At 38.0% G+C, this 27812-nt stretch overlaps 1 protein-coding gene across 2 annotated transcripts; it reads left to right on the forward strand.

The window, feature by feature from the left end:
• Positions 1–27243, forward strand: cad (carbamoyl-phosphate synthetase 2, aspartate transcarbamylase, and dihydroorotase). 2 transcript variants are annotated; one of them, XM_015035354.1, is made up of 44 exons: positions 306–396; positions 1779–1918; positions 2586–2715; positions 2827–2969; positions 3686–3827; positions 3926–4097; positions 5491–5676; positions 5762–5871; positions 6407–6549; positions 7314–7445; positions 7535–7768; positions 8605–8826; positions 8905–9093; positions 9260–9384; positions 9494–9627; positions 10701–10813; positions 11132–11296; positions 11377–11462; positions 11542–11788; positions 12467–12565; positions 12637–12861; positions 12936–13118; positions 13458–13676; positions 13953–14120; positions 14203–14385; positions 14583–14687; positions 15591–15836; positions 15920–16001; positions 16896–17062; positions 17189–17353; positions 18239–18370; positions 18451–18652; positions 19061–19251; positions 20376–20516; positions 20592–20681; positions 20763–20904; positions 21452–21645; positions 21740–21814; positions 22447–22659; positions 24883–25008; positions 25078–25233; positions 25420–25521; positions 26377–26471; positions 26564–27243. In XM_015035354.1, the coding sequence occupies exons 1-44, from the start codon at positions 306–308 to the stop codon at positions 26661–26663; spliced, it is 6705 nt and encodes a 2234-aa protein (XP_014890840.1). In that variant the 3' UTR covers positions 26664–27243. The 2 variants fall into 2 exon arrangements, with proteins under 2 accessions (XP_014890841.1, XP_014890840.1); XM_015035355.1 differs by lacking the exons at positions 24883–25008; positions 25078–25233; positions 25420–25521; positions 26377–26471; positions 26564–27243 and adding an exon at positions 23414–23852 and having other exon boundaries at positions 1–396.
• Positions 27244–27812: the final 569 nt, after the last annotated feature.

Genomic DNA, 27812 nt, shown 5'->3' on the forward strand with positions numbered 1-27812 from the left:
ACATTCGGCTATTCACCGCGGGCCGACTTCCACGCTGCTGGCGGCGCGTGTGGAACACTTTTCTAGCATCTGTCCTGCTCGTTTAACCGCCAAACTCTTTAATTTCGTTTTCTTTCACCTTTGTTTTCATTTCATTGACGCAACATACACTACCGCTTCTAGCTAACCCTTTTTAACTCTTAAAGCTCGTCTTTATCTCTATTTTATTCAACCTGTGCATCTCGCGCGCTGTGTGGCGCAAGGTTCACGTGGGGACCGTTCTTTAAACTGCAAGCCTGTTAGCTTTAGCTTTTTGATAGTAAAAAATGGCAACTTTAGCTACTTTGATTCTGGAAGATGGAGAAAGATTTAGGGGCAGACTTTTTGGTGCGAATGTGTCTGTTTCGGGAGAAGTTGGTAAGTAATATGAAAATGTTAGCTATATTTAATGTATATTAACTTCCTTGTCTGTATTAAATATATTGGATATCTCGCTACCTTCAGACTGACCCCTTTTTTTTTTGTACCCTGATCTCTGAATTTGGAGTCACAGATCACAGTTGTTTAGCACCAGACTCTGCTAACTTGTCCTTTATCTACACTGTAGATACAGCGTAGTTGTGTGGCCGGATTCCATCCATCCGGTCAATATAAGCTGAAATTCTTCTCAAACATGCCATTTCTTGTCAGCTCGTAAAATAAATTACTTCCAAAGAACCAAGTTCTAAACTTCAGTGAAAACTGATGAGCAAGTTAGCAAGTGTTGATTGCCAAAATGTGCTACAGTGCAACCAGCTTGACAAATATTTCAGGTTTTCAGTTATTTAATTCGGTCATTAGATTGTATTCAACTCCACACTCAAGTTATAACGTGATTATCAATGAGAACAAGAATCCTTGTATTATCAGTTTTGAATCATTGTAGCTAGAATGCCATCCTAGTTGCACAAAGGAGCATTATCACAGATTCTTCCTCCAAGCAGCAGTAAGATTTTCTAACCATCACTTCTTAGAACAGACTTATATCTTTTTAAATTGTTTGTAAAGCCTGTTATTTTAAAAGTAACAGGCTTGTAAAGAGCCTGTTACTGTTTTCTTTGCACAAATATGGACAACTTATACTTTTCTTAAATGACCTTTCTTGCACTTTTCTTTGGACCGGAGTATGTTTGTTTGTTTTCAATTTCAATTAGTTTTGCTTAGATTTTCTAAAATAAAAATCTATATTTAACAGTAGAGGTGAGCATTTACTGTATTGTTCATGATTTATTGTGATAAATTTCTTAAGTATTTTGATTTGCTATTGTCACAATAAATTCTAATTGATAGATAAAACCACCCAAAACTTTCCATATAGTCAGGATTTGGTTTTACTATTTTCTTAACTGTTTGTTGAATGAAAGTATCAATACATTTGAAAATATGATTAAATACAGTTACTGTGTGCATTTTAGTGATATCAATAACACTTCCTATTGTGACAGGTGTCTTAAAGAAGTGCATTTCAAATGTTTTTCCAAGATCAGTGTTTGTGGGGCTATGATTGCTGTACGTGGTAGTAGTTCTTACCACGTTTGTTATTACAATAGAACCACAAAATATATTGTTAAAACTTTAAATCCATTTAGTTAACAACATGACAACACTACTTCTAAAGTCATCAGAAAGCATAAGAAGCATAAAGTCCAGAGAAAAACGTTGCACCATCTTAAAAAATTGGAAAAAAGACATTTTGGATATTAAATAAAAACAGACGGATGTTGTTTTGTGTTGTACTTAGGAATGTTTTGTGTGTTTAGTCTTCCAGACAGGCATGGTGGGTTACCCTGAGGCTCTGACGGACCCTTCCTACCGCTGCCAGCTGCTCACTCTCACTTACCCTCTCATCGGCAACTATGGAGTACCAAACGACACAGAGGGAGAGTTTGGACTTAGCCAGGTAACAACAGTTACTGAAAAATCAGGGTGGGATAAGGTGGACGAAGTGAAATGGAGTTTTAATTTGGAGTTTATTTGCTGTGTATTGATGATTTTGATAATGGCGCTAATCAAAATATAATGTTTGTTTCTGGTTTTCTAAGTTGTTGACAATTTGGTCAAGTGCCTTGTTGCTAAAATGTGGTGTACAAATGAACTTCATTGATTAATAGGCTGAAAACACAACGTGGATTTTAGTAATTTTTGCTTTTATGTAGGACGGGAACTAAAGATTATTTTTGCATTTGATTAAATTGATGATTAATGGCGTCATCAGATTTAAAAAGTATACATTCTACAGATTTTTTAGTTAACCACTCAAGTCTATTTTCTGCAATATTAATAATACATTAAGTAATGTGAATAATCCAACAAACCTCCCCTTTTTAAATAAGAAAATAACCATTTTATTGCCTAAAATGCAATCTGCAGACAAAAATACTTCTAATAACGTGAAAAGTTCAACCCTTTTTGCAGTATTTCACATCAATACAATGTAGAGCCAATTTAATTTTCTTCGATTAATCAGTTAATTGGATTGCAAAAAGCAACAATTAGTTGACAATTATTTCGATGATGGATTAATGGGATAATTTGTTTCAGCCCTGTTTTCATGTTGTTCTCCTCAGTGGTTTGAATCTTCCAAGATTCACGCTGCAGCTCTGATTATCGGAGAGTTGTCTGAGGATCCCAGTCACTGGAGTTCAGTAAAATCACTCGACCAGTGGCTCAAAGAGCATGGCATTCCTGGGTTGCAAGGTCAGGAAAATCTATGTTTAAGCAAATTCTTTCAATATGAAATGCATGTTTTCCTTTTATTCAGCAACACTGCTAAATTGAGGCTTTTAAAGTTGTTTTCCTTCTTTCCAGGTGTTGACACTCGCTGTCTGACTAAAAAGATAAGAGAGAAGGGCACCATGTTGGGGAAATTGGTTGTAGATGGGACTCCAGAGGACAGCATCCTCTTTGATAACCCTGATCAGAGGAACCTCGTCCAGGAAGTGTCTATGAAGGTAACTCACCCAGAATGTTTATAAAGGTAAAGGTAATTTTATTTATATAGCACATTTTCAGCAACAAGTTAATACAAAGTGCTTTACAGGATTTAAAAGGAAATACAAACAAAATAACAAACCAAAAGAAAGAGCAAAAGAAGATGTTGATCCAAAGTAAATAAACTAGATACTTCTATTCAGGGTTGCTAGATAATATAAGTATCTTCTGGTCTAATTCCTGTTCTGGGTTGGGAGAAAAGGAGTCTAAAAAGTATTTGCTAAGGTAGTTTTTCTGAGTTTTACCAGAGATGCCTATAAGTTCAGCAGGAAACCTAGTCACATATATTATTCCAACCCTATGTTTTGATGTTTCTTCTGATTTATTTTCACTCATTTAAACGTGTAGATAAAGAGCACCTGTTGCCAGTTGTGCATAAAGGGCTCAGCACTGCCCCCTATCAGTGTGGCATGGTACTTTCAGACTTACCTTGTTCATTTACGGCTGACCAAGAAGACTAAATATGTGACATTCATTAACTCTACATGGGGCAAACTATTGATTCTGTCATGAATTTTAACAGGATATGCATAAATTAATTGTCATATAACATAAATTATGTGGTTTTTGTTACTCTTTTGTAACATATTTCTCATCTACTCTGCCTGGTATTTTGCTAATCTCCTGATTTTAACTACTGATGACACATAATAATAATAATAATTTCTGCCTCAAGGAACCAAGAGTGTTCAACCCAAGTGGTAGTTTGCGAATCACGGCAGTCGACTGTGGCATCAAGTACAACCAGATCCGGTGCCTGGCTCAAAGAGGAGCCCGCGTTACTGTCGTACCGTGGGACCATCCGCTGGACGCTAACGGTCAGTACTTCACATTGTAAAGCTGTTCTTGGTTAGATTGGACCACCAGTTGATTAATGTTGAGGTTTTGGATCATTTCGTTTCATCGTTTTCCACAGATTTTGATGGTTTGTTCATCAGCAACGGCCCCGGCGACCCCCAGTTCTGCCAGGCCACCATCAGCAACGTGAGGAAGCTGGTCTGTGTGGATCAGCCAAAGCCTGTTTTTGGGATCTGCCTCGGACATCAGCTGCTCTCCTTGGTGATTGGAGCAAAAACCTACAAGATGAAGTGAGTTTTCTCTTTTAAAGAAAAGAGCAAGTAGAGCGTTATTCAAATTATAACGCTCTACTAAACTCTGAAGAAAAGATCAGTGCTGTTGGAAAGATAACAGCTTTACGTCTCAGTCACACCAGATTAAATTATGAGCCTTCAGATAAAGTAACCTGATTTTCCCAGAATCCTCCAGCTTTGGTGCTTTCACTCTTTAAGCTGTGAAAAGCAGATTCTGCTGTCCTCAGCAGTTTGGTGTCTCCTGAATGAGCTCTGGAGATTTGGACTGGTCAGAAGCTGCAACATAAACCCAGCGACCCTGAGCCTCAAAGACCCAGCGAGTGGAGATTAGACAGCCTGTCAGGCAGCTTTATCAGGACGGTGAACGTTCCCACTGCTCAGATGAATGTTGCTTAATTCCTCACAGTTTGTTTGGACTCATTGTTACAAACTACAGCTATGCAGATGTTTTCTTCCCTGTTTTTAACCATTTGATTAACTTTTTTTTAATAATTCTGAAATGAGAGTTTAAAGGGGTTCAAAATGATAGAAAAACTGTAAATTATTTTCTCAAGGTAGAAATTCAAATTTTTCCCTTTCAATTGTGCTAATTTCTAACAAAAATAATACTCAGCTATTGAAAAATAAGGAAATCACTTTTGATGCTCAACTTGAAGTTAATGTGTTTTTGCCTTTTATGCACTACAGTTTATTTACATTTTATGTTTTCATCAAATGTACATTAGACAGTAATTATATCAATTTATACTCATTCCTTATAGCTGTGGAAAATGCCTTATGTAAGGTTTTGAAAAATGTAAAAAAAAAAAAACAAGAGAGTAATAGTTACATTTGATTTATGAAATTTTTCTATACCTTGAAGCAAACTTGAAAAAGTAAAATATTAATAAAATACCGTACAAGTCGTACATATGAGAGATAATTATGTGCATGCAGTTTATTCAAAATAATAGAAAAATTAATACTATTAAAATTATAATAATATAATTACATTATAATGTAATTATAAGAGTATAACTAGTAGCAAAATTCTCAATCTAAGTTCTTGAATAAAAGCAAAATTAATAAAATAATAGCAGACTAATTGCAAAATCAATGCTAAGTATGATATTAAATATTATAATAATAAATTGCAAAATTAATAGAAAAACAATAATGATGTTTATTAATAGCTAAATTAATAATAAAATAAGGAATAAAAAAGATTAAAACTAATATTGCCAATACCTCTTACACTTCTGCTGTTACTACCAGTAATAATATTAATAAAATACTGAACTTAAAAGGCTTCTTATGGTTCACAAGTGAACTCTATAAATGGTACATCTTGGTTGTCATATTTTTTGAATAAAAAACGTCTTTTTGTAACTTTTCCTGTTTATAATCTCAGGTATGGTAACCGTGGCCACAACCAGCCGTGCCTCCATAACGGAACCAACCGCTGCTTCATCACCAGCCAGAACCACGGCTTCGCTGTCGACCCCGACACCCTGCCCAACGACTGGGACGTTCTGTTCACCAACGCCAACGACCACACCAGCGAGGGCATCGTGCACAACTCCAAACCTTTATTCAGGTAAATGTTTGACCCAAAAACCCAACTGAAGACTCACAGCAGAGACTTCATGTGAATGAAAACAGAAAATGTTCTCATCTCCCAGCGTTCAGTTCCACCCCGAGCACATGGCCGGCCCCACAGATCTGGTCAGCTTGTTTGATGTTTTTCTGGACACAGTCAAAGACTTCAAAGAGGGCAGCGCAGGAAAATCTGGTATTTACATTCTCCCTGCATTATAAAGTCTAATTTATGCAACATTAAACAGATTAGAGATTTAAAAGGGCAGATACTTGATTTTTACTATTTTATTTCAATTATGTAAAAGCAAATAAGACTGAAATGATTAATTGGATTAATTGCAATTAATTATGATAAGTCCTCAGCTAATTTAGTAATCGATTATCATTAACTGGAGAATGGACTCAAAAAAAATGGCAACTTGCTGAGAAAAATATATTCAGTAATTAAGTCACAACTGTACAAAAACCTTTGGAAATGTATTTTAGCCAAGACTCCTCAAGTTGCCTAATTTTAGCTTCAAATTCACTAAAAGAAATGCTATTTAATTGCATATTAGGCAATAAAATGTTTATTACTATTACTATATAATGTAATTATTTACATTTAATTATTTAAAATGTCTTGCATGAAAAATCTGTTGAATGTGACTGTTTTGTTTTATCCGATTAAATTAATTACTGAAATAATCGTTAGTTGCACCCTCATAATTGAAGTGTTTTGTTTCCAGTGAAGCAGCGTTTGATGGACCACCTCACATACTCTGGTGCCCCAAAGCCCGATGAGGTCGTCAGGCCCAAGAAAGTCCTCATCCTGGGTTCTGGGGGTCTCTCCATCGGACAAGCCGGAGAGTTCGACTACTCGGGATCTCAGGTCCGACATTAAAGAACTGTCACCTTTAAGATTATTATAATACATCCAAATAAATGTATGTTTACTTTTTACATTCTGGGTCTGTAGAAGTGCCTTAAATCCTTGAAAATGCTTGAATTTTGATTAGGTGTTTTTCAAGGCACACTTTAGGAATAAAGTGCAATCTAATGTTTGATTAAAAGCCTAGATTTGTAAAACGGTATTTACATTCAAAACCACGTATTTTCACACGCCAAATAAAAAGAGAGATATTTTTTTCAGTCTGAAGTTAAACTGACTGTACAAATTTTTTCCCCCTCATTTTCATTGTATATTGTGTTTAAGTAATTTGAGCAGGAATGTTATTTACCCACAATTTGCTTGGATTGTTTCAATGTAATGAGTATTTACTATTTCTAATGAGTCAATGATTTATTGATTGTCTTATATTTTGTAAGTCGAACAAAGTAATTGAAATTGGGAGATTATTTTGTTAGAACTTTGTGTGAGACAGAGAAATTTCATATGTAAAATTGTTCTATATTTTAGTGCAGAATGTAGAATACAGCCACAAAAATATAAATAAGGTCATATAATAATGAATTGAAACTTTTTCTTTTTTAGTTTGTATTGTATTTTTTCTCTCATGCTGGAAGAATTTGAAAACTTAGCCTGAAAATGCTTGAAAAGTGCTTGAATTTTACTGTGGGAAAAATTTACTAACCCTGTAAATTTAAGTATTTATGCCCATTTCTCATGCTAACTTACTCTGTTTTCCTTTGCAGGCTATAAAGGCTCTGAAGGAGGAGAACATCCAGACTGTGTTGATCAACCCCAACATTGCCACTGTGCAGACATCCAAAGGTCTCGCTGACAAAGTTTACTTCCTGCCAATCACACCAGATTACGTCACTCAGGTGTGGATTCATCGTTTCCCTTCGATAAACCAAATAATCATGTAATTATAGAGAAAGCAGCGATGTTACACGCTGTGTCCCGTCTCCAGGTGATAAAGAACGAGCGTCCGGACGGCGTCCTGCTGACGTTCGGCGGTCAGACCGCGCTGAACTGCGGCGTGGAGCTGACCAAGATGGGCGTCCTGGAGAAGTACAAAGTGAGGGTTCTGGGAACGCCGGTCGCCTCCATCGAGATGACGGAGGACAGGAAGATCTTTGTGGAGAAAATGGAGGAGATCAATGAGCATGTTGCTCCCAGTGAGGCGGCTCTTTCAGTAGAGCAGGTGAGATAAAAATGTAACTTTGATTCACGTTAATGTCAGTGTACCTCACAGTTTTTCCAGACTAAATTTAATATCCCATCATCTAAAAGTTGTTTCCATATCTGTTGCACCATTATTCATCAATCATTCATATATTCCTTTCTCAATTTAACATTAATCCACTCTTTCCATTTCTGTTTATGCAGATTCTACATTTAGAAACTGATCTATAAGGAAATGTCACATTTAAACTTAATTTATACTTAAAATGTGCGAAAAACAACTAAAAAACTGCAAAAACAAGAATCTGGAGATTTTTTTGGTTTTTTAAATGAGATGACTGTGTAATTGTGTTTGGGGTTTGACGATAAATCAATTTGATCAGATGTTTGGTTTTTGAAAATGACATTTTTTAAAAATCTGCTGTTTATTTGGACTTTGAATTCAGGACAATTCTACGACAGAATATTAGGGCCAAGCTAAGTTTTTTATTTTTGTTTTTATCTTAAAGTTGATTGACGTGGTGACTTCAGATCTTGGTAGCTTTTTTCTGATTAAAACATTTATTTTTTTCTCATAATTTTTAAATGTTTTTTTTTCTGGTAAAGTTGCATCTTAGTCTGCTAATATTATGACTATCCTCATAATTAAACAGCTTTGCTCTAATTCTCTGCCTTACAAGGGATGATAGCCACTTTTTGAAAATAACCCTTTATTTCTGTCATTTGTAATTTCAATTTTAGAAAATAAACTAACACAAAAAGCTTATTGAAGTCATGTCTGGAATGGAAATAACCTGAGATTTTATTTTCAAGCTATATTGTCCAGCCCTAAGTCACTTTGAATTTTCCTTCTAGGCGATTGCTGCTGCAGAGCGCCTGGGATTCCCCGTCCTGGTCCGCTCTGCGTTCGCACTCGGCGGTCTGGGCTCTGGATTCGCCAACAACAGAGAAGAGCTCATCTCCTTGGTGATGTCAGCCTTTGCTCACACCTCTCAGGTTCTTGTAGACAAATCCCTCAAAGGATGGAAGGAGATCGAGTACGAGGTGGTCCGAGACGCCTACGACAACTGCATCACTGTGAGTACCTCGTGTCAGATTTATTCTACCTGGAAGACCTTTTTTTTACTTTAACTTTCCCTTCCTGCTGCTGTTCAGGTGTGCAACATGGAGAACATCGACCCGCTGGGCATCCATACAGGGGAATCCATCGTTGTGGCTCCCAGTCAGACACTAAACGACCACGAGTACAACATGCTGAGAAACACGGCCATCAAAGTGATCCGTCACCTGGGCATCGTGGGAGAGTGCAACATCCAGTATGCTCTGAACCCTGAATCTGATCAGGTACACCACAAGATGTAAACACAAGATGTTTATAAAAAAAAAAAACTCTGGTTTTTAAGAAAATGGCTGCTTGTCAATAGGATCAATCAGCTTTATATTAGCTCATTAATGGCATCTCTACCTGTAAACGTGTGCATTGCTGTAATCCTTAATACTCTCTCTGCAGTACTACATCATAGAGGTGAACGCTCGCCTGTCGCGGAGCTCTGCTCTGGCCAGTAAGGCAACTGGTTACCCTTTGGCATATGTAGCAGCTAAACTGGGCCTGGGAATACCGCTGCCCCAACTCAAGTATGTATATCAACCAACAAATCCTCTAATTTCACAGCTTACATTTAAAATGTAATCTTCTTCTTGATATATTGCTGCTTCTGATGTGATTTTTTGCTTCATCTTTTAGAAATTCGGTCACCAACTCAACCACAGCAAACTTTGAGCCGAGTTTGGACTACTGTGTGGTGAAGGTGCCTCGATGGGATCTCAGCAAATTCCTGAGGGTTTCCACCAAGATCGGCAGTTCAATGAAGAGCGTTGGTAAGAGAGTATAAGTATATAAGTTTTCAATGTTTTCCTCAGTAATTTTAACGGCAAAATTGACCCTGCTTACCTGCTTCTAGCAGGATTTCTGCTGCTTCTAGAAACAATCCAAATGATCAAAAAATATCCAGCAGTTTTACAGCAATAAGTTTCATGTCTTTTATAGTTATAATTGACTTAATTAATCACAAGTTCAAAAACCTCACAATTTATTAAGTCAAAATTGCCAGGCAGTGCCACATTACCTGGCAACCCAAGCAGAGATGGTCAGTTGGTTTTACCGCTGAATACAATGGCTGCTGGAAAATACAAGTGTTTTGTTGTTGACTTACTATCCAGAAACTGCTTGCTCCATTCTGGTTGGTTGTGCAGGAGGCTCCACTGCTACTTTTTAAAGATGTACGGTTGTATAATTGTGCAGATGTTTGCAACCATTTTCATGTGCGAGTGTAAATCTTGAGTTGAGAGGCGTTGCCAGTGATATTTTAGTCAGAAATCAACTCATTCCGAGGAAAATCTCATCTAAAAATTATTTTGCGTTTTTTGAAAAAAGAGAAAAACGTAATGAACATGTTTTGCATCCTGACTTGAAGTACTTTTCTTCACTTGCAGAGATCTGTTTCGTAAGTTTATGTTATTGTTCTCTCAGTTTTCCAGATCTGTTGTGTGGAAAAAAAGTTATTTGGATTTTCAGACTATTTTCCATCCCATATCTGACAGTCATCCATCTGCTTGTTTCACCCTCCGTCTTCTTGTTTGCCCATCAGTCCTTTCATGCATCTGTCTGTCCATTCATCCATATTCCTGTTTGTTCACCCGTCTGTTTATCTATCCATCCGTTCTTCCCCCCATTTGTGTTTGCAGATTCCAAATTTAAACCCCTTGCACTGCAAATATGCTGTAACTTCACAGTATTTGCGTATTTATATTTTAAAGAAGACAAAAAAGAAACAAATTTTCATAGAATCCTTTTTTTGTCTTATTTAAACTCGGATAGCTGCAGGCATTTTTGTCCAGTCATATTCTTTTCAGTGAGTTTGAAGTTTATTTTAATTTTATTTTCTCCACAGGGGAGGTGATGGCCATCGGCCGCAGCTTTGAGGAGGCCTTTCAGAAAGCTCTCAGGATGGTGGATGAGAACTGTGTCGGCTTTGACCACACCATCAAACCCGTCTCTGAGAAGGTTTGTGAATCCTGCCTGGATTTCCTCACAGACTCTTGCCAACCTTTTTTAAATGAATAGATTATTGAAATAATTGTCAACTAATTTAGTAATTGATCAATTAACTGGAGTATGCACACTCAAAAAAATGTAATTTGCTAAAAGAACGGCATATTCAAAGCACTAATTAAGACAAAACTATGCAAAAATATATACATTTTGCTTTTAAGATAAAAAAAAAGGAAATATACTAATCCTTTTGGGATAAATGAATTAATTTTGAGTTGAGCGTATTTATTTGAGTCAGGTCGTATCTTTCCGTCCCTCTCCTTTCTGCAGGAGCTGCAGACTCCCACCGATAAGCGAATCTTTGTTTTGGCATCTGCATTCAAAGCCGGCTACTCGGTGGATCAGCTGTATGAGCTCACAAAGATCGACCGCTGGTTCCTGCACAAAATGAAAAACATTGCAGATCACGAGCGACTGCTTGAGAAGTACAACCAGGTAACCGGTTGGATCATTATGAGCTTATCTTTAAAATCAGATTGCACTCTGAATTTTCTTCTTCTTCCTTCTAAATCCAGGTGGAGAGCACCATACCTCTAGAGGTGATGCGTAAGGCGAAGCAGCTGGGCTTCTCGGACAAGCAGATCGCGTTGGCTATACAGAGGTGGGCAGGAATCAAGCCTTGGATCCAATTTGATCGTTGTGTTTCTGTTTTTCTTTAAATCAGTTTTTCCTTCCTGTAGTACGGAGCTTGCGGTTAGAAAGTTGCGTCACGATTACTCCATCCTGCCGGTGGTGAAGCAGATCGACACGGTTGCGGCCGAGTGGCCGGCGCACACAAACTACCTCTACCTGACCTACCACGGCACTGAGAACGACCTGAGCTTCAACGAGCCGCACGTCATGGTCATAGGCTCGGGCGTTTACCGCATCGGCAGCAGCGTGGAGTTCGACTGGTGCGCCGTCGGCTGCATCACGGAGCTCCGCAAGGTGCGGTCACTGGAAATGGTCGAAATATGGTGCAGTTTTTAAAAGAACGGCCTCATAGTAAGGCTGAGAGATCGGATGAATTTATTGACAGTCAGCAATAAGCTGAGCAAGAGGCGTGTGATATTAAAAAGATAACAGTCAACAACAACATCCCAGACGATACTGCACTTTTTTTTTTATTTTTTTTATTGGATTTGACCAAACAAATACATAACTTCAAAACACTTTTTATCTTTATTTATTTTTCTCTGTGAAATAGTTGCGTGGGCAAGCAAACAGGAATTGGCTTTTCCCCAGTTTAATTGTGGTTTAGATCTGTAAAACTTTTTCTACTTTACGGATTTGTTGTTTCATCTGAGACAAATTCAAAATTAAACTAAAATTAAAAAGTCTGCAGCGACTGTATGTGTAATGCTCTCGCAAGTTTGTCATGTTTGAGTCCTTTGCTGAAATCGTACAAACCACTTTGACTTTAAACAAGACGAGAGACAAACTGCATGATATTACCAAAGTTATATCAGTTACTTTGCCCAACCTTATTTCAGAATTTCAGTTTTTCTTAACCCGAGCAGCTTTATAATTATTTTCATCCTCAGAGATGCAAGAGAATTTCCCAACAGGTAGTTTAAAAACAAATTCAACTGAATTCAAGTTATTAAGTTGTGAACTTATTTACAGATGGGCTATAAAACCATCATGGTGAACTACAACCCTGAGACGGTCAGTACGGACTACGACATGTGTGACCGACTTTACTTTGATGAAATCTCCTTTGAGGTGAGTCGCCTGTTGAAGCAGATCTCTAAAAGAAACTCTGAGATATTAGGAAGTTTTTTTACTTTGTTTAGGTGGTGATGGATATCTACGAGAGTGAAAACCCAGAGGGGGTCATCCTCTCCATGGGGGGTCAGCTGCCCAACAACATCGCCATGTCGCTGCACCGCCAGCAGTGCCGCATCCTGGGAACGTCACCCGAGTTCATTGACAGCGCAGAGAACAGATTCAAGTTCTCCAGAATGCTGGACACCATCGGGATCAGCCAGCCTCAGTGGAAGGAGCTTTCAGACACAGAGGTACGGCAAGCCGGAGGGACGGTCACTTCAGTGCCTTGCTCAGTTTTTTAATTCTTCTTTCTCTCCTCCTGCAGTCTGCTGTGAAGTTTTGTGAGACGGTGGGTTACCCCTGCCTGGTCCGACCCTCCTATGTTCTCAGCGGTGCAGCCATGAACGTGGCGTACAGCGACAGCGACCTTGAGAAATACCTGAGCAGCGCAGTGGCGGTATCCAAAGAACATCCTGTCGTCATCTCTAAATTCATACAGGAAGCAAAGGTGAGTTAAAGCTACAGCTGGGCAATACGGACTTAAAGTTTTATCACATTATTTTGCTGTACCATTGTGATAATAAGTTTGAACTGTATCACACTAGCTGTGTTTCCATTGCGCATTTTGACGTTTCAAAAATAAATTGGCTTAATGGAAAAATTAGCAGAATATTGACAAAGTTTGTAATGGAAACACAGAAATTATATCTCCACCAATGCAAATACTGCTCTTGAAAATCCTTCCAACTTATAAATGATAAACTATACGATAATTACACACTAGTAGAAAACATTGCCTCAGGTTACGGCAATGAAATTCTTTTTTTTTTTTTTTGGTGTTTACCAGGAGATAGATGTGGACGCCGTTGCCTGTGACGGGGTCGTGACGGCCATTGCGATTTCTGAACACGTGGAAAACGCCGGTGTGCACTCTGGCGATGCCACCCTGGTGACGCCTCCGCAGGATCTCAACCAGAAAACCATCGAAAGGATCATGATGATCGTTCACGCCATCGGCCAGGAGCTGCAGGTCACCGGACCTTTTAACCTGCAGCTGATCGCCAAGGTGAGCCAGATTTGGGCTTCAAATCCATTGAGCTTTAAATTTGTGGCCTTTTACAAATGAATTGACATTATTAGCTCTTATAAGTACTTAAGAAAATTATTCAGCTTATATTAAAGGAATTGAATAACTTTGGCTTATGCGGTACAATTCATACCAATAACTGGACACAATATTTAATAATTTCAGTGTTTTTTTTATTTTGAGTATACTACCATTGATTACTTTAATCATACAGCATAGTTTATTTATCAATGTTAACTCTTCCCTTCTCTAAAGGACGACCTGCTGAAGGTGATCGAATGCAATGTCCGAATTTCCCGCTCTTTCCCTTTCGTATCGAAGACGCTGGGAGTGGATCTTGTTGCCCTGGCAACTCAAGTCATCATGGGAGTCGAGGTAGAGCCAGTCGGTCTAATGCGTGGAAAAGGGATTGTGGGAGTTAAGGTAAATAATCCGACTCAAACCCGACATGCTTCTCCTCTCCTTCATCTGTTAAAACGATAACCGTGTGTCTTTCATCCTCCAGGTTCCCCAGTTCTCCTTCTCTCGCCTCGCCGGGGCCGATGTGGTGCTCGGGGTGGAGATGACCAGTACCGGGGAAGTGGCCTGCTTTGGGGAGAACAGATACGAGGCGTACCTCAAAGCCATGCTCTCCACCGGATTCAAGATCCCCAAGAAGAACATCCTGCTCTCCATCGGCAGCTACAAGGTTTTTAACGTGCTTTGAGTTTAACAAATGTTTTTGTGACAACTGAACCATTATGTGAACAAACCTGTCATATAAAGCTGTAAATAAAGCTAAAATAAAATGCTTTACCAGTAATAGAATAGCTTAGTGTTGGAGTTAAGACTGGAGCGGTGTGAGATTGACTTCCTTTTACTGATTCTTGAATTGTGTGGCGTCAGAACAAAAGCGAGCTGCTGCCCACTGTGAAGGCTCTGGAGTCTCTGGGTTACGACCTGTACGCCAGTCTGGGAACTGCCGACTTCTACACAGAGCATGGAGTCAAGGTAGGACTCACAAACTTTTTCATGTATTGATGCATATGATGAAGTGATTAATTGATTAGTGAAATTATCAATTAATTAACTGGATATTCAAACTCTAAAAAGGGCATTTACTAAAAGAACAACTCACTGATAACGGCAATTAAACCGAAACTTTAAAAAATATATATACAGATTTCTCTGAATGATTAATTGTCCCTGACATTATTCCGATAAATAATATTATTTTGAGAACATTTTCAAGTAATATGATTGTAATGGCATAGTAATACAAAGACACATTCTCAGAGATCAATAAATTTAAACTCTAATCAACGTTTAACACTGGGACTGGAAGACAATTTAAATACTCAAAATAAATAAAACAGAAACAACAAATAAAATGAACTGTGAAGCTTCTGTAAACAAAAATGTCCTTCAACAAAGGGGCTAGTTGGTAAGAAGAGAGAAAAGAGAAAACTGATGGAAATTATTGAGCTTGTTTTAATTTATTGTGATTTATTGCCTATTTTGACAAGCCTACTTCTGCCCTGAAGTTCTCAACTTGCAGTTTTAGCTTCGCCAGATAAAAAAAAATCTATTAACTTTTTCTTTCCTCTCATAATCCAAAAAAAATCAACGACAAATATATTTTTAGCTGCAGATGCATCCTTTGCTACAAATGATCAGGCGTTTACCAAAGTAATGTTATATTATTGCATTTTAGGCAATAAAACATTTATTTTCTTATTTAAAAAAGAAAGCAAATTATTTTGCGCTTGTATTTTTCTAATGTATAAAAAGACTTCAGTGATTAAATGAAAAATCAGAAGAATGTGCCAGTATTTTTTTTTATCCAGTTAATTATCAGAATAATTGTTTATTAGACTAACGGTCAGTCTGTGTGACCTCGCTCCTCCTCTCCAGGTGACTGCGGTGGACTGGCCATTTGAGGAAGATGAGAGCGAAGGCCCCACCAAAGAGAGGCAGCGCAGCATCATGAACTACCTGGAGGAGAACCACTTCGAACTGGTCATCAACCTCTCCATGAGGAACAGCGGCGGCCGGCGCCTGTCCTCCTTCGTCACCAAGGGTTACCGGACCAGGCGGATGGCCGTGGACTACTCTGTCCCGCTCATCATTGACATCAAATGCACCAAGCTCTTTGTTCAGGTAACCTGGCACGATTCCAGGCGAGGCTTGTAAAACCTGCTGGGCAGGATCTAAAAATATTCACGTGACGGATTTGTTTGCAGGCACTGCGTCAGATCGGTCGATCGCCGCCTGTGAAAACTCACATCGACTGCATGACTTCCCAAACACTCGTCCGTCTGCCTGGTGAGTTACTGCTGAATACCCTCAGATTGTCTGAGGGTATTCAGCAGTAGTATAAAAAGTGTTGAATATTTTTATTTTGTTCTCTGTCTTAGCTGATTTAAATGGACTATCCATACATTTATTTTATTATCTCCTTTTATATTCAACACATTTCACTTTCTGTTGTGTTTTGTATAAAGTGGAGCTTCAATGTTTTGGTCTGTATCTCCACATTTTGACCTTCGTACTGAGGTGTGTCTGAGAGCAACCTGTCTCTTTAAATGCAACTGAGGCACTTCCAGTGAAGGAGAAATACTAAACACTGTTGGCCTGTCACCCAACAATAAGCAATAAATCTATGAATCCCATGATTAATTAAAAATAACTCAATAATTTCCATTTGAAAGATTTATTGTTTTTCTCTTTTTACCAAAAACTGGATGATAAAAGTCTTCAGTCTGGTTCTTTGGTCTCAACTAGCCCCTTTTTAAAATATATTTTTGTTTCCAGGAACTTAATTCATTTATTTTGGTGTTTTTGTTGTTTTATTTATTTTGAATATTTAACATTTCTTCCAGTTCCAGTGTTATTTTTTTTTTAGAATTTAAAGATTGTTGATCTTTGAGAATGTGTCCTTGAATTATTTTGCCATTTCCAATATTTTACTTGAAAATGGTATCAAAATAATATTATTATTGTTTATCCCAATAACTTCTGGGCACTATACTTAAGTTAAAGTACAAATAAACAGACAGATTTTCCAAATGTTACATCTTATAAACAGCAAATACAATTAATTGATAAAATTGATTTAAAGCCCAGCTCTAATATAAATACATTTTCTGTAGAAATTATTTTCTTACCTGTTAACCTATTAATGCAGCATAAAATGACCAGTTTGCTGTTGATCTCCAGGTCTAATCGATGTACATGTTCACCTCCGGGAACCCGGTGCCACCCATAAGGAGGATTTCTCCTCCGGCACGGCCGCCGCTCTAGCAGGAGGCGTCACTCTGGTGTGTGCCATGCCCAACACGTCGCCTGCCATCACAGACGCCAGCACGCTGGCGCTGGCACAGAAGGTACGCCTCCAGACAAAAATCATTTGAAGTAGAAATTCTAGATAAACATCTGTAAAAAGTCTTTTGTATAACCAAAACCAGGAGTATTTGACCAGATATGGTGTTGAATGTGTAATGTGTCATCAGCTTGCCAAAGCGGGCTGCCGCTGTGACTACGCCCTGTATGTTGGCGCTGCTGCAGACAACGCTGCCACCCTGCCGTCCGTCGCTGCCCAGACTGCCGGTCTGAAGATGTACCTGAACGACACGTACTCCACCCTCAAGATGGACAACGTCTCTCTGTGGATGGAGGTTGGTTAAATCAAAACGTATCATCCAAAAAGTGCAGATGTTTTCACCTCAAAGCTCTGTACCAGTGACTGTTCAAAAAATTAGCTTTTTTATTTTTTCCACATTTTGTACATAGAATTTAAATAAAAGACCATCTTTAAATTTTTATTTTTTATTTATTTTACTTTCTTGCAACACAGTCCCTTAAGGAAAGTATAATTTTAAGAGTAATGCATCTCGAAACTTTATTCGCTTCTTAAAAGAAAATAAAAACATCCACATTTTGGTAAATGAAAACATGAAACCTTAGTTTTAGTTTCCATAACTGCTTCTTTTAATTTTTTTTTTTGAAAAGATGGAAACTATTTACATTTCTTTAATATGTTCCAGTTATTTGCCCAAGTTATTTTAAGTATTTTACAGAAGAATGAAATGATTTTATTAAAATCCTTTAAAGGCACATTTTTTACTTTCTTTTCTTAAAGGGGAAGCATTATGTAAAAAATTTTTTAGCTTTACATCATGTTATGTTTTCCCCTTATCAAAAACATTTTTCAATCTTCCGCCTCACAGAGCAGCTCTTCCCTGCGACTCCCTCACTCAGCTCCTTCAGACTAGTCAGCAGAAATTAGCAAGTATCTGGTGGATCTGCGCTTCTGCTGAGCTCATTATAGGAGCTACTTATCAGTGAAACACTGGTAAAAGCGATGAAAATGGGTTATTAGAGAAGCCATGTTGTCATGACTTCCTGAAGTCGGAGTTTCTGAAAGAGCATCGTTTTTAAAGAGCCAAAGGCCCAATTTCAAGGCGCTAAGTTATAAAATCAAATTTCTTTCAAGTCATATTTGATAAGCAGCATTTTTATAAGAACTGAAATTAAAATAGTTACTTGATCGTTCTTTGCAGCACTTTGAGAACTGGCCCAAGCAGATGCCCATCGTCGCTCACGCTGAGAAGCAAACTGTTGCTGCCATCCTGATGGTGGCGCAGCTCTACCAGCGTCCCGTCCACATCTGCCATGTGGCCAAAAAGGAGGAGGTAAGTCACCATTCATATCCAGCTGGACGGTGCAGACCTAACATCTATAAATTCGCCATCACCAATGCGTTGTTTTGTAGATCCTGGTCATCCGAGCCGCTAAGCAGAAAGGCATCCAGGTGACGTGTGAGGTGGCCCCCCATCACCTCTTCCTGTGCGAGGAAAACGTGACGGAGATCGGAGAGGGGCGAGCACAGGTCCGACCCATGTTGGGAGCCCGCGAAGACATGGAGGCGCTGTGGGAAAACCTGGACGTTATAGACTGCTTCGCTACAGATCACGGTTAGTGAGCGCCAATTTTAGGCTGTTTCACAAAGAAAATACTTTTTTAAGGGGATCTATTCTGCAAAATTCACATTTTGCACATTTTTATACTTTCATTTTAGTCTCAACTGCTTCTAAAAACCAGGGGTGGGCATTTATTGTATCGTTTACCATTTATTGCAGTTTTATTAATTTTGATTTATTGCTTTTACCATAAATTCCAATCAGTGCTCCTTAAAATCGCTCATAACTATCCATATTGTTGGGATTAGTTTTACAGTTTTCTCCACCGTTAGTTCAATGAGGGTATCAGTAGGTACCAATTAATGAACTAAAGCATATAATGAACATATTTTGGAGAGTCTATAGACCTATTCTAAGGAAGCACAACAGTTCACCTTTAGTTTTATTTCCTTTTGTCGACAGCTCCTCACTCCATAGAGGAGAAGAGCGCTGAGCGTCCTCCTCCCGGTTACCCCGGCCTGGAAACGATGCTGCCGCTCCTGCTGACCGCCGTCAGCGATGGCCGCCTCACTCTAGATGACATCATCAGACGTCTCTATGACAACCCACGCAAGATTTTCAACCTGCCTGTCCAGGAAAACACCTACGTGGAGGTACGTCATTAAAGCTGTGGCTCTTTTCTTTCTTTTACCAAGAATCATGAAGATTCCCATAGGAACTGTAAAAACAGGAGAATTACATGTATTAAAGAAATGGTGTGACAAAAATAATAATAAACTAAACTGTGGCAAGCTAAAATTTTAATATGCAGTAACAAGATAATGTAAAAGATATGTTGCTCATGATAAAATGTATTGAAATAGATTAAGTGTATGAAATCTGATTATTTTTTTGTGGGGTTATGCTCGACTACAAATAGCATTGGACTGCTAATGTTAATAATGTAAAAGCTTAAAAAATCAGACACCATTGTAACATTGAATAAAATAAAAATATTTTCTAATAAAAGAAAAATCACTTTATAAATTGTACTGTTACATGAATTACTGTGAGGAGATCTGGGGAAACATAAAACCAACAAAACCTGTCTACACACATCAGGAGAAAGCTGTCCACATTATAACTTAATCAGATTGTCATTCAACTAATTAAATATTTCTAACAATTATAAAACTGTATGCCTTTGTAGAGCTCAGGAGTGCATTTACATATTTTTTTCTAATCTCCTTCCAAGTTTTATAAAGAAGTGATTCAAAATTAAAGAAAAAAACTGAGAGAAGGGTTTGTTAAAAAAAAAAAAAAAGCTGAATTTTTGGGTGAATATTAAAAGCAATTAAGTTCTTCTGGTGTGGAATAATTTGAAAGGGGTTGAAACTGTTTTTCACTATTTAAATAAAAACGTATTAAAATTAACTTGCTAAACAAATACAATAAATTTTGATTATGATTGTTTATATTCTTTTACGCGTTTAACTACACACTCAACTGGAATTACTTGGAGATAAAATATACAGGGAAGATTCTATTTTGGATGTACAACAAACACTTTTCAGTACGCACTTTGTTTTCTTGCCATTAACAGAAATTTAAACATTATTTATTTCTTTATTAGTTTTGTCTTGGAAAGAAAAACAGACACGTACAACAAGTTGGAATACTTATTTCATTTTGTTTGTGTTTTATTGTGTATTAAAAGGTTAAAAAATGACTGAAATAAATAATAATAATAATCTTAAGTAATTCTACTTTAAATATTTTCTTTCTTTTTTTTTCCCAGGTTGATTTGGAGCAAGAGTGGGTTATTCCTCAGTCCATGCAGTTTACCAAGTCCAAGTGGACTCCGTTCCAAGGCCTGAAGGTGAAGGGTAAAGTTCTGCGCGTTGTCCTGCGAGGAGAGGTGGCCTACATCGACGGACAGGTCGGTTTCTTGCTCCACATCGTCTGTTTCATGAATGTTTTATTGAGTTTAAAGTAAAATATGTGTGATCTCCAGGTTCTGGTGCCTCCTGGTTACGGTGAGGATGTGAAGACCTGGTCTGCTGCTTCCATACACTCAGCTGAACCAGTTAAAGACATCCCACTGGTATTCAACCTGAAACCCTAAAAAAAAAAGAAGTTTCTTGAGATTATTTTTATTCAGAAAGTTTGTTTCCTGTTCCATCAGTCTCCGGAGCGACCGCGTCCAACTCCTCCTCGTGAAGGACACGTCCGGGCCAGACCTCCGAGTCCCAGACGCGCTCCGGGAGAGTCCCGTTTCCTGCTGCCGCAAAGACTCCACCGCTCCTCTGATCCTGGTTTGCCACCAGGTACTACAATACCCATCATGCCTCAGCACAGTCAAACCTGCTGTCAACAGATCTGTCTGTATATTCGTTTTGATTTCAATAAGCTGTCATTTTTAACAAACATTTAACACTTGAACTAGAAGACATTTTAAATATCCAAAACAAATGGCCAAAACAACTGAAACAACAAATAAAATAGATACTGAGGGTAAACAAATGTGCCCTGCAAAAATAAAGCTAGGTGAGACCAAAGCACAATACTGAAGCCTTTTGTCAGTGTTTGGTAGAAAGAGACATGGGAAAAATAAACACTCATGCAAATGGAAATTATCAAGCTTGTTTTAATTTATCATGCAGTTATTTTATTGACCATTTCGACAGGCTTAATGCCGACATAGGAAACAGAAACGCATTAACTTTTCGTAAAAGCAAAAAAAAAAAAAAACCCAACTTAAACCTGCGCAAAACCATTTTTTTGCAAAGTTGATGGGAATGCAGTTATTGTGAGTTGTTCCAGAGGAACGGCATTGTTTATGGACTGCTGCTTGTGTTTTACTGATTCCTGCAGACCTGACCATGGTCCCGCCTTCCAGTTCTGGTGACGCCTACAGTCATCCTCCGCCTCTGTCCAGGCTGCTCTCCCCTCTGTCCGAGTCCAAACAGGTGACTCCCTCCCAGGTGCCCCACTTCCAGACGTCTCCCCTGCTTCACCCACTGGTGGGCCAGCACATCCTGACTGTCAGCCAGTTCAGCAAAGAGCAGGTACCTCCATGACAAAAACTCATGCAGGGCATGAATATGACTGTAGTTCTGTTAATCACAATCAAGTTTTGTTTTGTTTTTTTGTCTCCTTCAGATGTCCCACCTTTTTAATGTTGCTCACACTTTGCGGTTGTTGGTTCAGAAAGAGAGAAGCCTGGAAATCTTGAAGGTAACTTATCTTAGGACACGTTATGCAAAATTCACATTTTTCACGTTTTTGAACTTCCATTTGTGCTTCTACAAACAGCCCAAGCATGAAAAACCTAGTCATTTCTTGCCATAAATTAATGTTTTTTGGTCTCAACATGTGTTAAAAGCCAAAGAATAAAACTGTTATTTGAAAGTAGACACTTCTGATATTTAATGGCAAATTGTTCCATAACTTAAATATGAAATAAATAAGATATAAAATCACATTTGCATGTGCTGTACAATGGCTGATGGAAAAGTCAGGAGTTTTATTGCTGGCTTAGCATCCAGAAACCACTTTCTGTGTTCTTGTTGACTGCGCAGGGGGCTCCAGTTCTGCTTTTGAAAGACGTACAGTTGTATAATTGCGTATCTGTTTGAAGCCATTTTCACATGTGATTGTAAACGTTGAGTTTGGGGGGTGAGGCCGGCAGCAGCTTAAGTGACAGACCCCCAAACAACTCAACAGACTAAAATCTCATTATCTAAAATTGATTTTGTGTAAAAAATTTAATAGCCATAGACCTATCCTAACGTGTCCAAAGAATAACTAAAGGTCACCTTTAACATTTATATTTTCTGTCTAATTGTTGTTCTACCCTCCACTATCAGGGTAAAGTCATGGCGTCCATGTTCTACGAGGTCAGCACTCGAACCAGCAGCTCCTTTGCAGCAGCCATGCAGCGTCTGGGCGGCTCCGTTGTGCATTTCAGCGACTCCACGTCTTCCTCCCAGAAGGGCGAGTCGCTGGCAGACTCTGTTCAGACCATGTGCTGCTACACTGACGTCCTGGTGCTGCGACACCCGACTCCCGGAGCTGTGGAGGTGGGTTTCTGGATCAACACACATTCTTAAGAACTTCAGACAAGACGGCGCTTTCAAGGTTTTAAATTACATTTTATAATCATTAAGTTTAACTTTATTCCAATTTAAAACATGAAGACCAGAGAAACAAGTTTACCCACATGGATTCTGAACATTTAAGAACATATTTTGTTTATATTTTCAATTTAAAGGAACATTTTAAATTTTGTGAAGGACAGTTACAGGTAGTTGGGACTACAGGTGAAAATATATATATATTTTTTTTTGCTGGAATCACACCTCTCTCCTTTTTAAAAGGTTAATGAAATGTACATTGTCTCAATATAAATAAATAAGCAATTAATTTCCTCCTGTAGTTTTTTGGTTAAATGCAAAGAAAAGATAATTGGACTTGTCCCTTTTGGAGCTGCTGTTAACCATCCTGTCAAAATCAAACACTTATTCTAAATATTTTCCCTTATTTGACCCTGTTTTTGGCTTCTTTTTTCTTGTTTGTTTGTTTAACAGCAATATTTCATGAATACACTTAGTTGTTTGTATTGCATTTGAATAAGTTTTGATCAGGTGTTGGTGTTGATCAGTCTGGAAGAACCTTTTTGTGCCGATCAGGCTGAAGACACATTTTCATAAAACAATGACAAACTGAGAAGTTTTTGCAGATGCAAATTAAACATGTCTGCTCTTTTTATGTCATATCTGAAAAACGTAACTTCCCCAATCAATTAGTTTCTTAGGTTTTATTTTCTTACTCTAGTTCAGTAGATCAGTGTGGATGGGAAGTCTTCAACAATCAGGCGGTAAGGAGTTTTTTTAATCAAAGATTTGAGTGGAAGAAGCTTTGGCTGAGTGCTTTGCTCTTAAATTTTCAAACGCTAACATTACCTGCAGTTGTTTGCACTGACATTAATTTGTACCAAGACGTTTAACATAGAACTGCTGGAAAGCTATTGTCTTTGGCTTTGTGTGTTTTTCTTTTTGATACAGCTTGGTAACTCAATTCTTGCTATCTGTCATCTCGAAACCAAGGGCAGACGTCCGCCTATCGGCAAAACATAACCTGCAGTTGCTCTTACAGATCACTGCCTGTTTCTCATTAATTTGCTTTTAAATGTTTAGGTTAGAGGTTCATGCTTCTATTTTTGAATTTTTGTAGTTTTTGTTAATCTAAAAGAGCAGAAGAGATATACCTGTCAGTGCTGATCCTGATATTTTAAACTTCACAGTGTCTGCAAAGTGTCTGCCGGACATCAGACATACAAACAGATTTTTGTAGCTCTTGCTTTTCTAAACATTTAAATGCAACAAACACTTAGAAAACTATCGGATTCGTATCTGATTTAGGATGTTTATACACCTGTTAAGAGAACCGGTAGACTCTGTTCAACTGGGGACCAAAGATACAACAATTGCGATTCTCTTTCACGCTGCAGCATGTCAAACCAACTAAACCCTTTGAGCAACCTGTTCCCCTCCTCACCTGTGGGGGCGCTGCATCAAGAACTTCGAAGGAAATGATACAAGAACCTCTGAAGAAGACACTGAGTGAAACTTTCTTCTTCACCAAATGGAAGCAGATTTTGTGAAGCTCTTGTTGTCAGTTTTAGTAGCGGTAGCAAGATTTCTGTTGTGTCTTTGGTAAAAGATCACAAGCCACTTCTTTTGCATTTGTTTTGATTGAATTTACCCAGAATGCCTGGCGGTGCAGTCCGCTTCCTGCTTTTGGAGTAGTCTCCGGTCTGCTTGGCGTGCAGCACATCAGTTCACTTCAACCAAACCGAAACCGAGGTTTGTAGGCAGACCAGAGTTCGATTGCGCATTCACACCTCCACAGTCGACTCAGACTTTCTGGGCAAACAAACTAGAGTTCAATTAAAGCTCGCTGTGAATGTCTTCTTGATACCACATATGGAAGTAGCACAAAATTAATTTTTTGGAAGAGAGGGGTGAAAAGATTGCTGTGAAAAAGTCGAATACGGGACAAAAAAAATATCAGATTTGGGTGGCATTTGCTTGCTGTGACTAAAACTTAAAACCAGCATGATTTTAACCTAAATGCTTATTTTACAGCAACATGCAAATGTTGTTGGAATCATTGGAAATTACTATGAAAATGATCTATATTACAAGTTAGACAGAAACCTAGACCACTACTCTGGAGGTCACGTTCTAGCTGCATGATTTGTGAACCAGTTTAGTATTTTAATTGTTATATTTTATCTGCAGAGTGCATCCCGTCACTGCCGTAAACCAGTGATAAACGCCGGCGACGGCGTCGGGGAACATCCCACCCAGGCCCTGCTGGACGTCTTCACTATCAGGGAGGAGCTTGGGACGGTCAACGGGATGACGGTAAAACCCGGGAAACTAGGATCCTAATCTGGATCAGGAGCACAACACTTACGGTTTGTTTTCTGCTAGATCACGATGGTCGGAGACCTGAAACATGGCCGCACCGTTCACTCTCTGGCCAAGCTGCTGACTCAGTACCGCATCACTCTGCGCTACGTAGCGCCTAAAAACCTCCACATGCCTGCAGAGATCATCAGCTATGTGGCTTCGAAGGGAATCAAGCAGGTGAGAAAACACAGCCAATCTAGTATTTTTGATCTAGTTTCTGGTGCAGATGTATTGAAACTAACTTAAAATACATTTTTTAACCAAAATACTTTAAGATTTTGTGTTTTTGCAGTGCACAGATGAACCCAGAGTGTAAAAATGGCTTCCAGCGTACTAAACTGATTAGTTTTACTTTTGTAACAGGAAGAGTTTGACAGCATTGAGGAAGCTCTGCCTGAGACGGACGTCCTGTACATGACGAGGATCCAGAAGGAGAGATTCGGATCTGAGGATGAGTACAAAGCTGTAAGTTGGGTTTTAGTTTTAAACATTTACAGAAAATTATGAAGTAGAGCTGCGACTAATGATTATTGTTGAAATCGATTAATCTATCGATTATTCTGACGATTAATAAGAATGAAAAACTGCACATTCTGGAGCTTTTTTTATTGAACCATTTATTAGAAATACATAAAAAGATATGATAAACTAATAATTAACATTTTATTGCCTCATATGTAATACTGTAACATTCCTTTAGTAAACCAAGTGAAGCTAAAATTACCATTTGAGATGCTAAGGCAGATTTACAGGCAATGTGCTTTTTATTTTAAACGCAAAATTTACATTCTTTATACAGTTTTTTCTCTTTTGTTGGGTTTTTTTGTTCCAGTTGGTGATTAATAATTACTAAATTAGTCAATGATTATTTCAATAATCCATTAAGCAACATTATATTGCCTAAAAAAAAAATCAGATTTGGGTGGCATTTGCTTGCTGAGACTAAAACTTAAAACAACCATGATTTTAACCTAAATGCTTATTTTACAGCAAAATGCAAATATTGTTGGAATCATTGGAAATTACTATGAAAATGATCTAAATTACAAGTTAGACAGAAAACTAGACCAGTACTCTGGAGGTCACCGCATAGCATGCGGTTAGTAAATCTGAATTAACTGAAGCTGAAACTCTACCGCCTGAGAAAATTTGGTTATGGGAATGCATTTTTTTCACCAAATGGCTTTTTTTGAGTCTCTAAACTCAGGTTAGCAATTAATCAACTACTAAATTAGTTGTTGATTGTTTTAATATTGATTCATCACGATTAATCGTTCCAGTCCAGTTATGAAGATCCTTAATTTATTGTGTTTTTATTAGTGTTTTGGTCAGTTCATCCTCACTCCTCACATCATGACTGTTGCCAAAAAGAAAATGGTGGTGATGCATCCACTGCCCAGGGTCAATGAAATCAGGTGAGTTCCTTGTTTTTTGCTGTGCAGCGAAACTCATTTAAAAAAACAAAAACTTTCCAGAGTAACTTGACTTTTTCTTTTGTCCCCCTCAGTCCGGAGGTGGATACAGACCCCAGGGCTGCATATTTCCGTCAAGCTGAGAACGGCATGTATATCAGAATGGCCCTCCTGGCCACCGTACTTGGCAAATAAGTCCATATTCCAGTTATTTGTATCACTGCAGGTGAAAGTTTGGAGTGCTACATTGCAGTATTTCTATGTTTTTTTCCTAAAAATCTGTAAATTATTAGCAAGATGACAGGAGAACACATTGAAGATTAGTTTTGGAGTTAGTTTCTAAGATGCTGTTTAAACATTTCTCTTCTATGTGTTGTTGTTTTCCTATTTAAAGCCATTTGGTGGATGTTGGTGGGACTCTCAAAGGAATTGGAGAAGAGATTATTCCTTTATGCTTATGAAATGCATATTCGGTTGGCTCGTGGGACCAGTTAAAGTCCTACTAATACCAGTTCTGCTCTGAACAATCATGATACCTGCTGTTGTGGAAAATGCACATTTTCTATTAGAATATTTCTGAAAACTTGACCAGTGGAAATAGAAAAACACAGGTGTTCTTTAACCACTCCCTGTTCATACGTATTAACTGCAACTGTATGGTTTCTTGTTCTGGAACTACTTTAAAAAAAAAAAAAAAAGTTTTTTAGTCCAAATGTATATCAGGAAAAGTGTTGTTGAACCTGAAATAAAAAAAATTCCAAAGCTATTGTAAAAATTGGAGTCTGAATAATTTGAACCGTACATGGGTAGCAATGTTTGAAATAAAGACTTCTGGATCAAGATTTGATAACACTAAAACTGCATATTACATTAAATCAAATGTATTTTCTAACAATCACAATTTTGTTTCTTGTAGAGATGAGAGAGTAAACCTCATAATTAAATCTGATTTGTAAACTTGCGAGAAAGAAGTTAATGCTTTAGAAAAGTGGAGAATTTGAGGTGCAGCAGTGAAGTGAATGAAGATTCAAAGGTAAAAAAAAAAGTATAAACTACTGTAGGAGCAAATGTACAACTTAAAGGAAAAGTTTTGTGTGGTTATTAAAAATTGGATACTCAAATATAAAATGCAACAAAGCAGAGTAATTAAAAAATGTGCACAATCTGCTGGAGTAAAGTTAATAGTTGCAATTTGGGTTTTACCAGATTTGACCAAATTTTAGATTTTTGCTTGTTTCTGATTATTTCCAAATTATCCTATCTCAGGTTGCATATTTGTTCATTGGATTTAATTTAAATGCATTTACAGTTCCACAAAAGCAAATAGATAAAATAACTGAAATG

This window comes from Poecilia latipinna, unplaced genomic scaffold (assembly GCF_001443285.1).
Source record: "Poecilia latipinna isolate Pla-1442-1.1 unplaced genomic scaffold, P_latipinna-1.0 Scaffold332, whole genome shotgun sequence".
Lineage (NCBI taxonomy): Eukaryota > Metazoa > Chordata > Actinopteri > Cyprinodontiformes > Poeciliidae > Poecilia > Poecilia latipinna.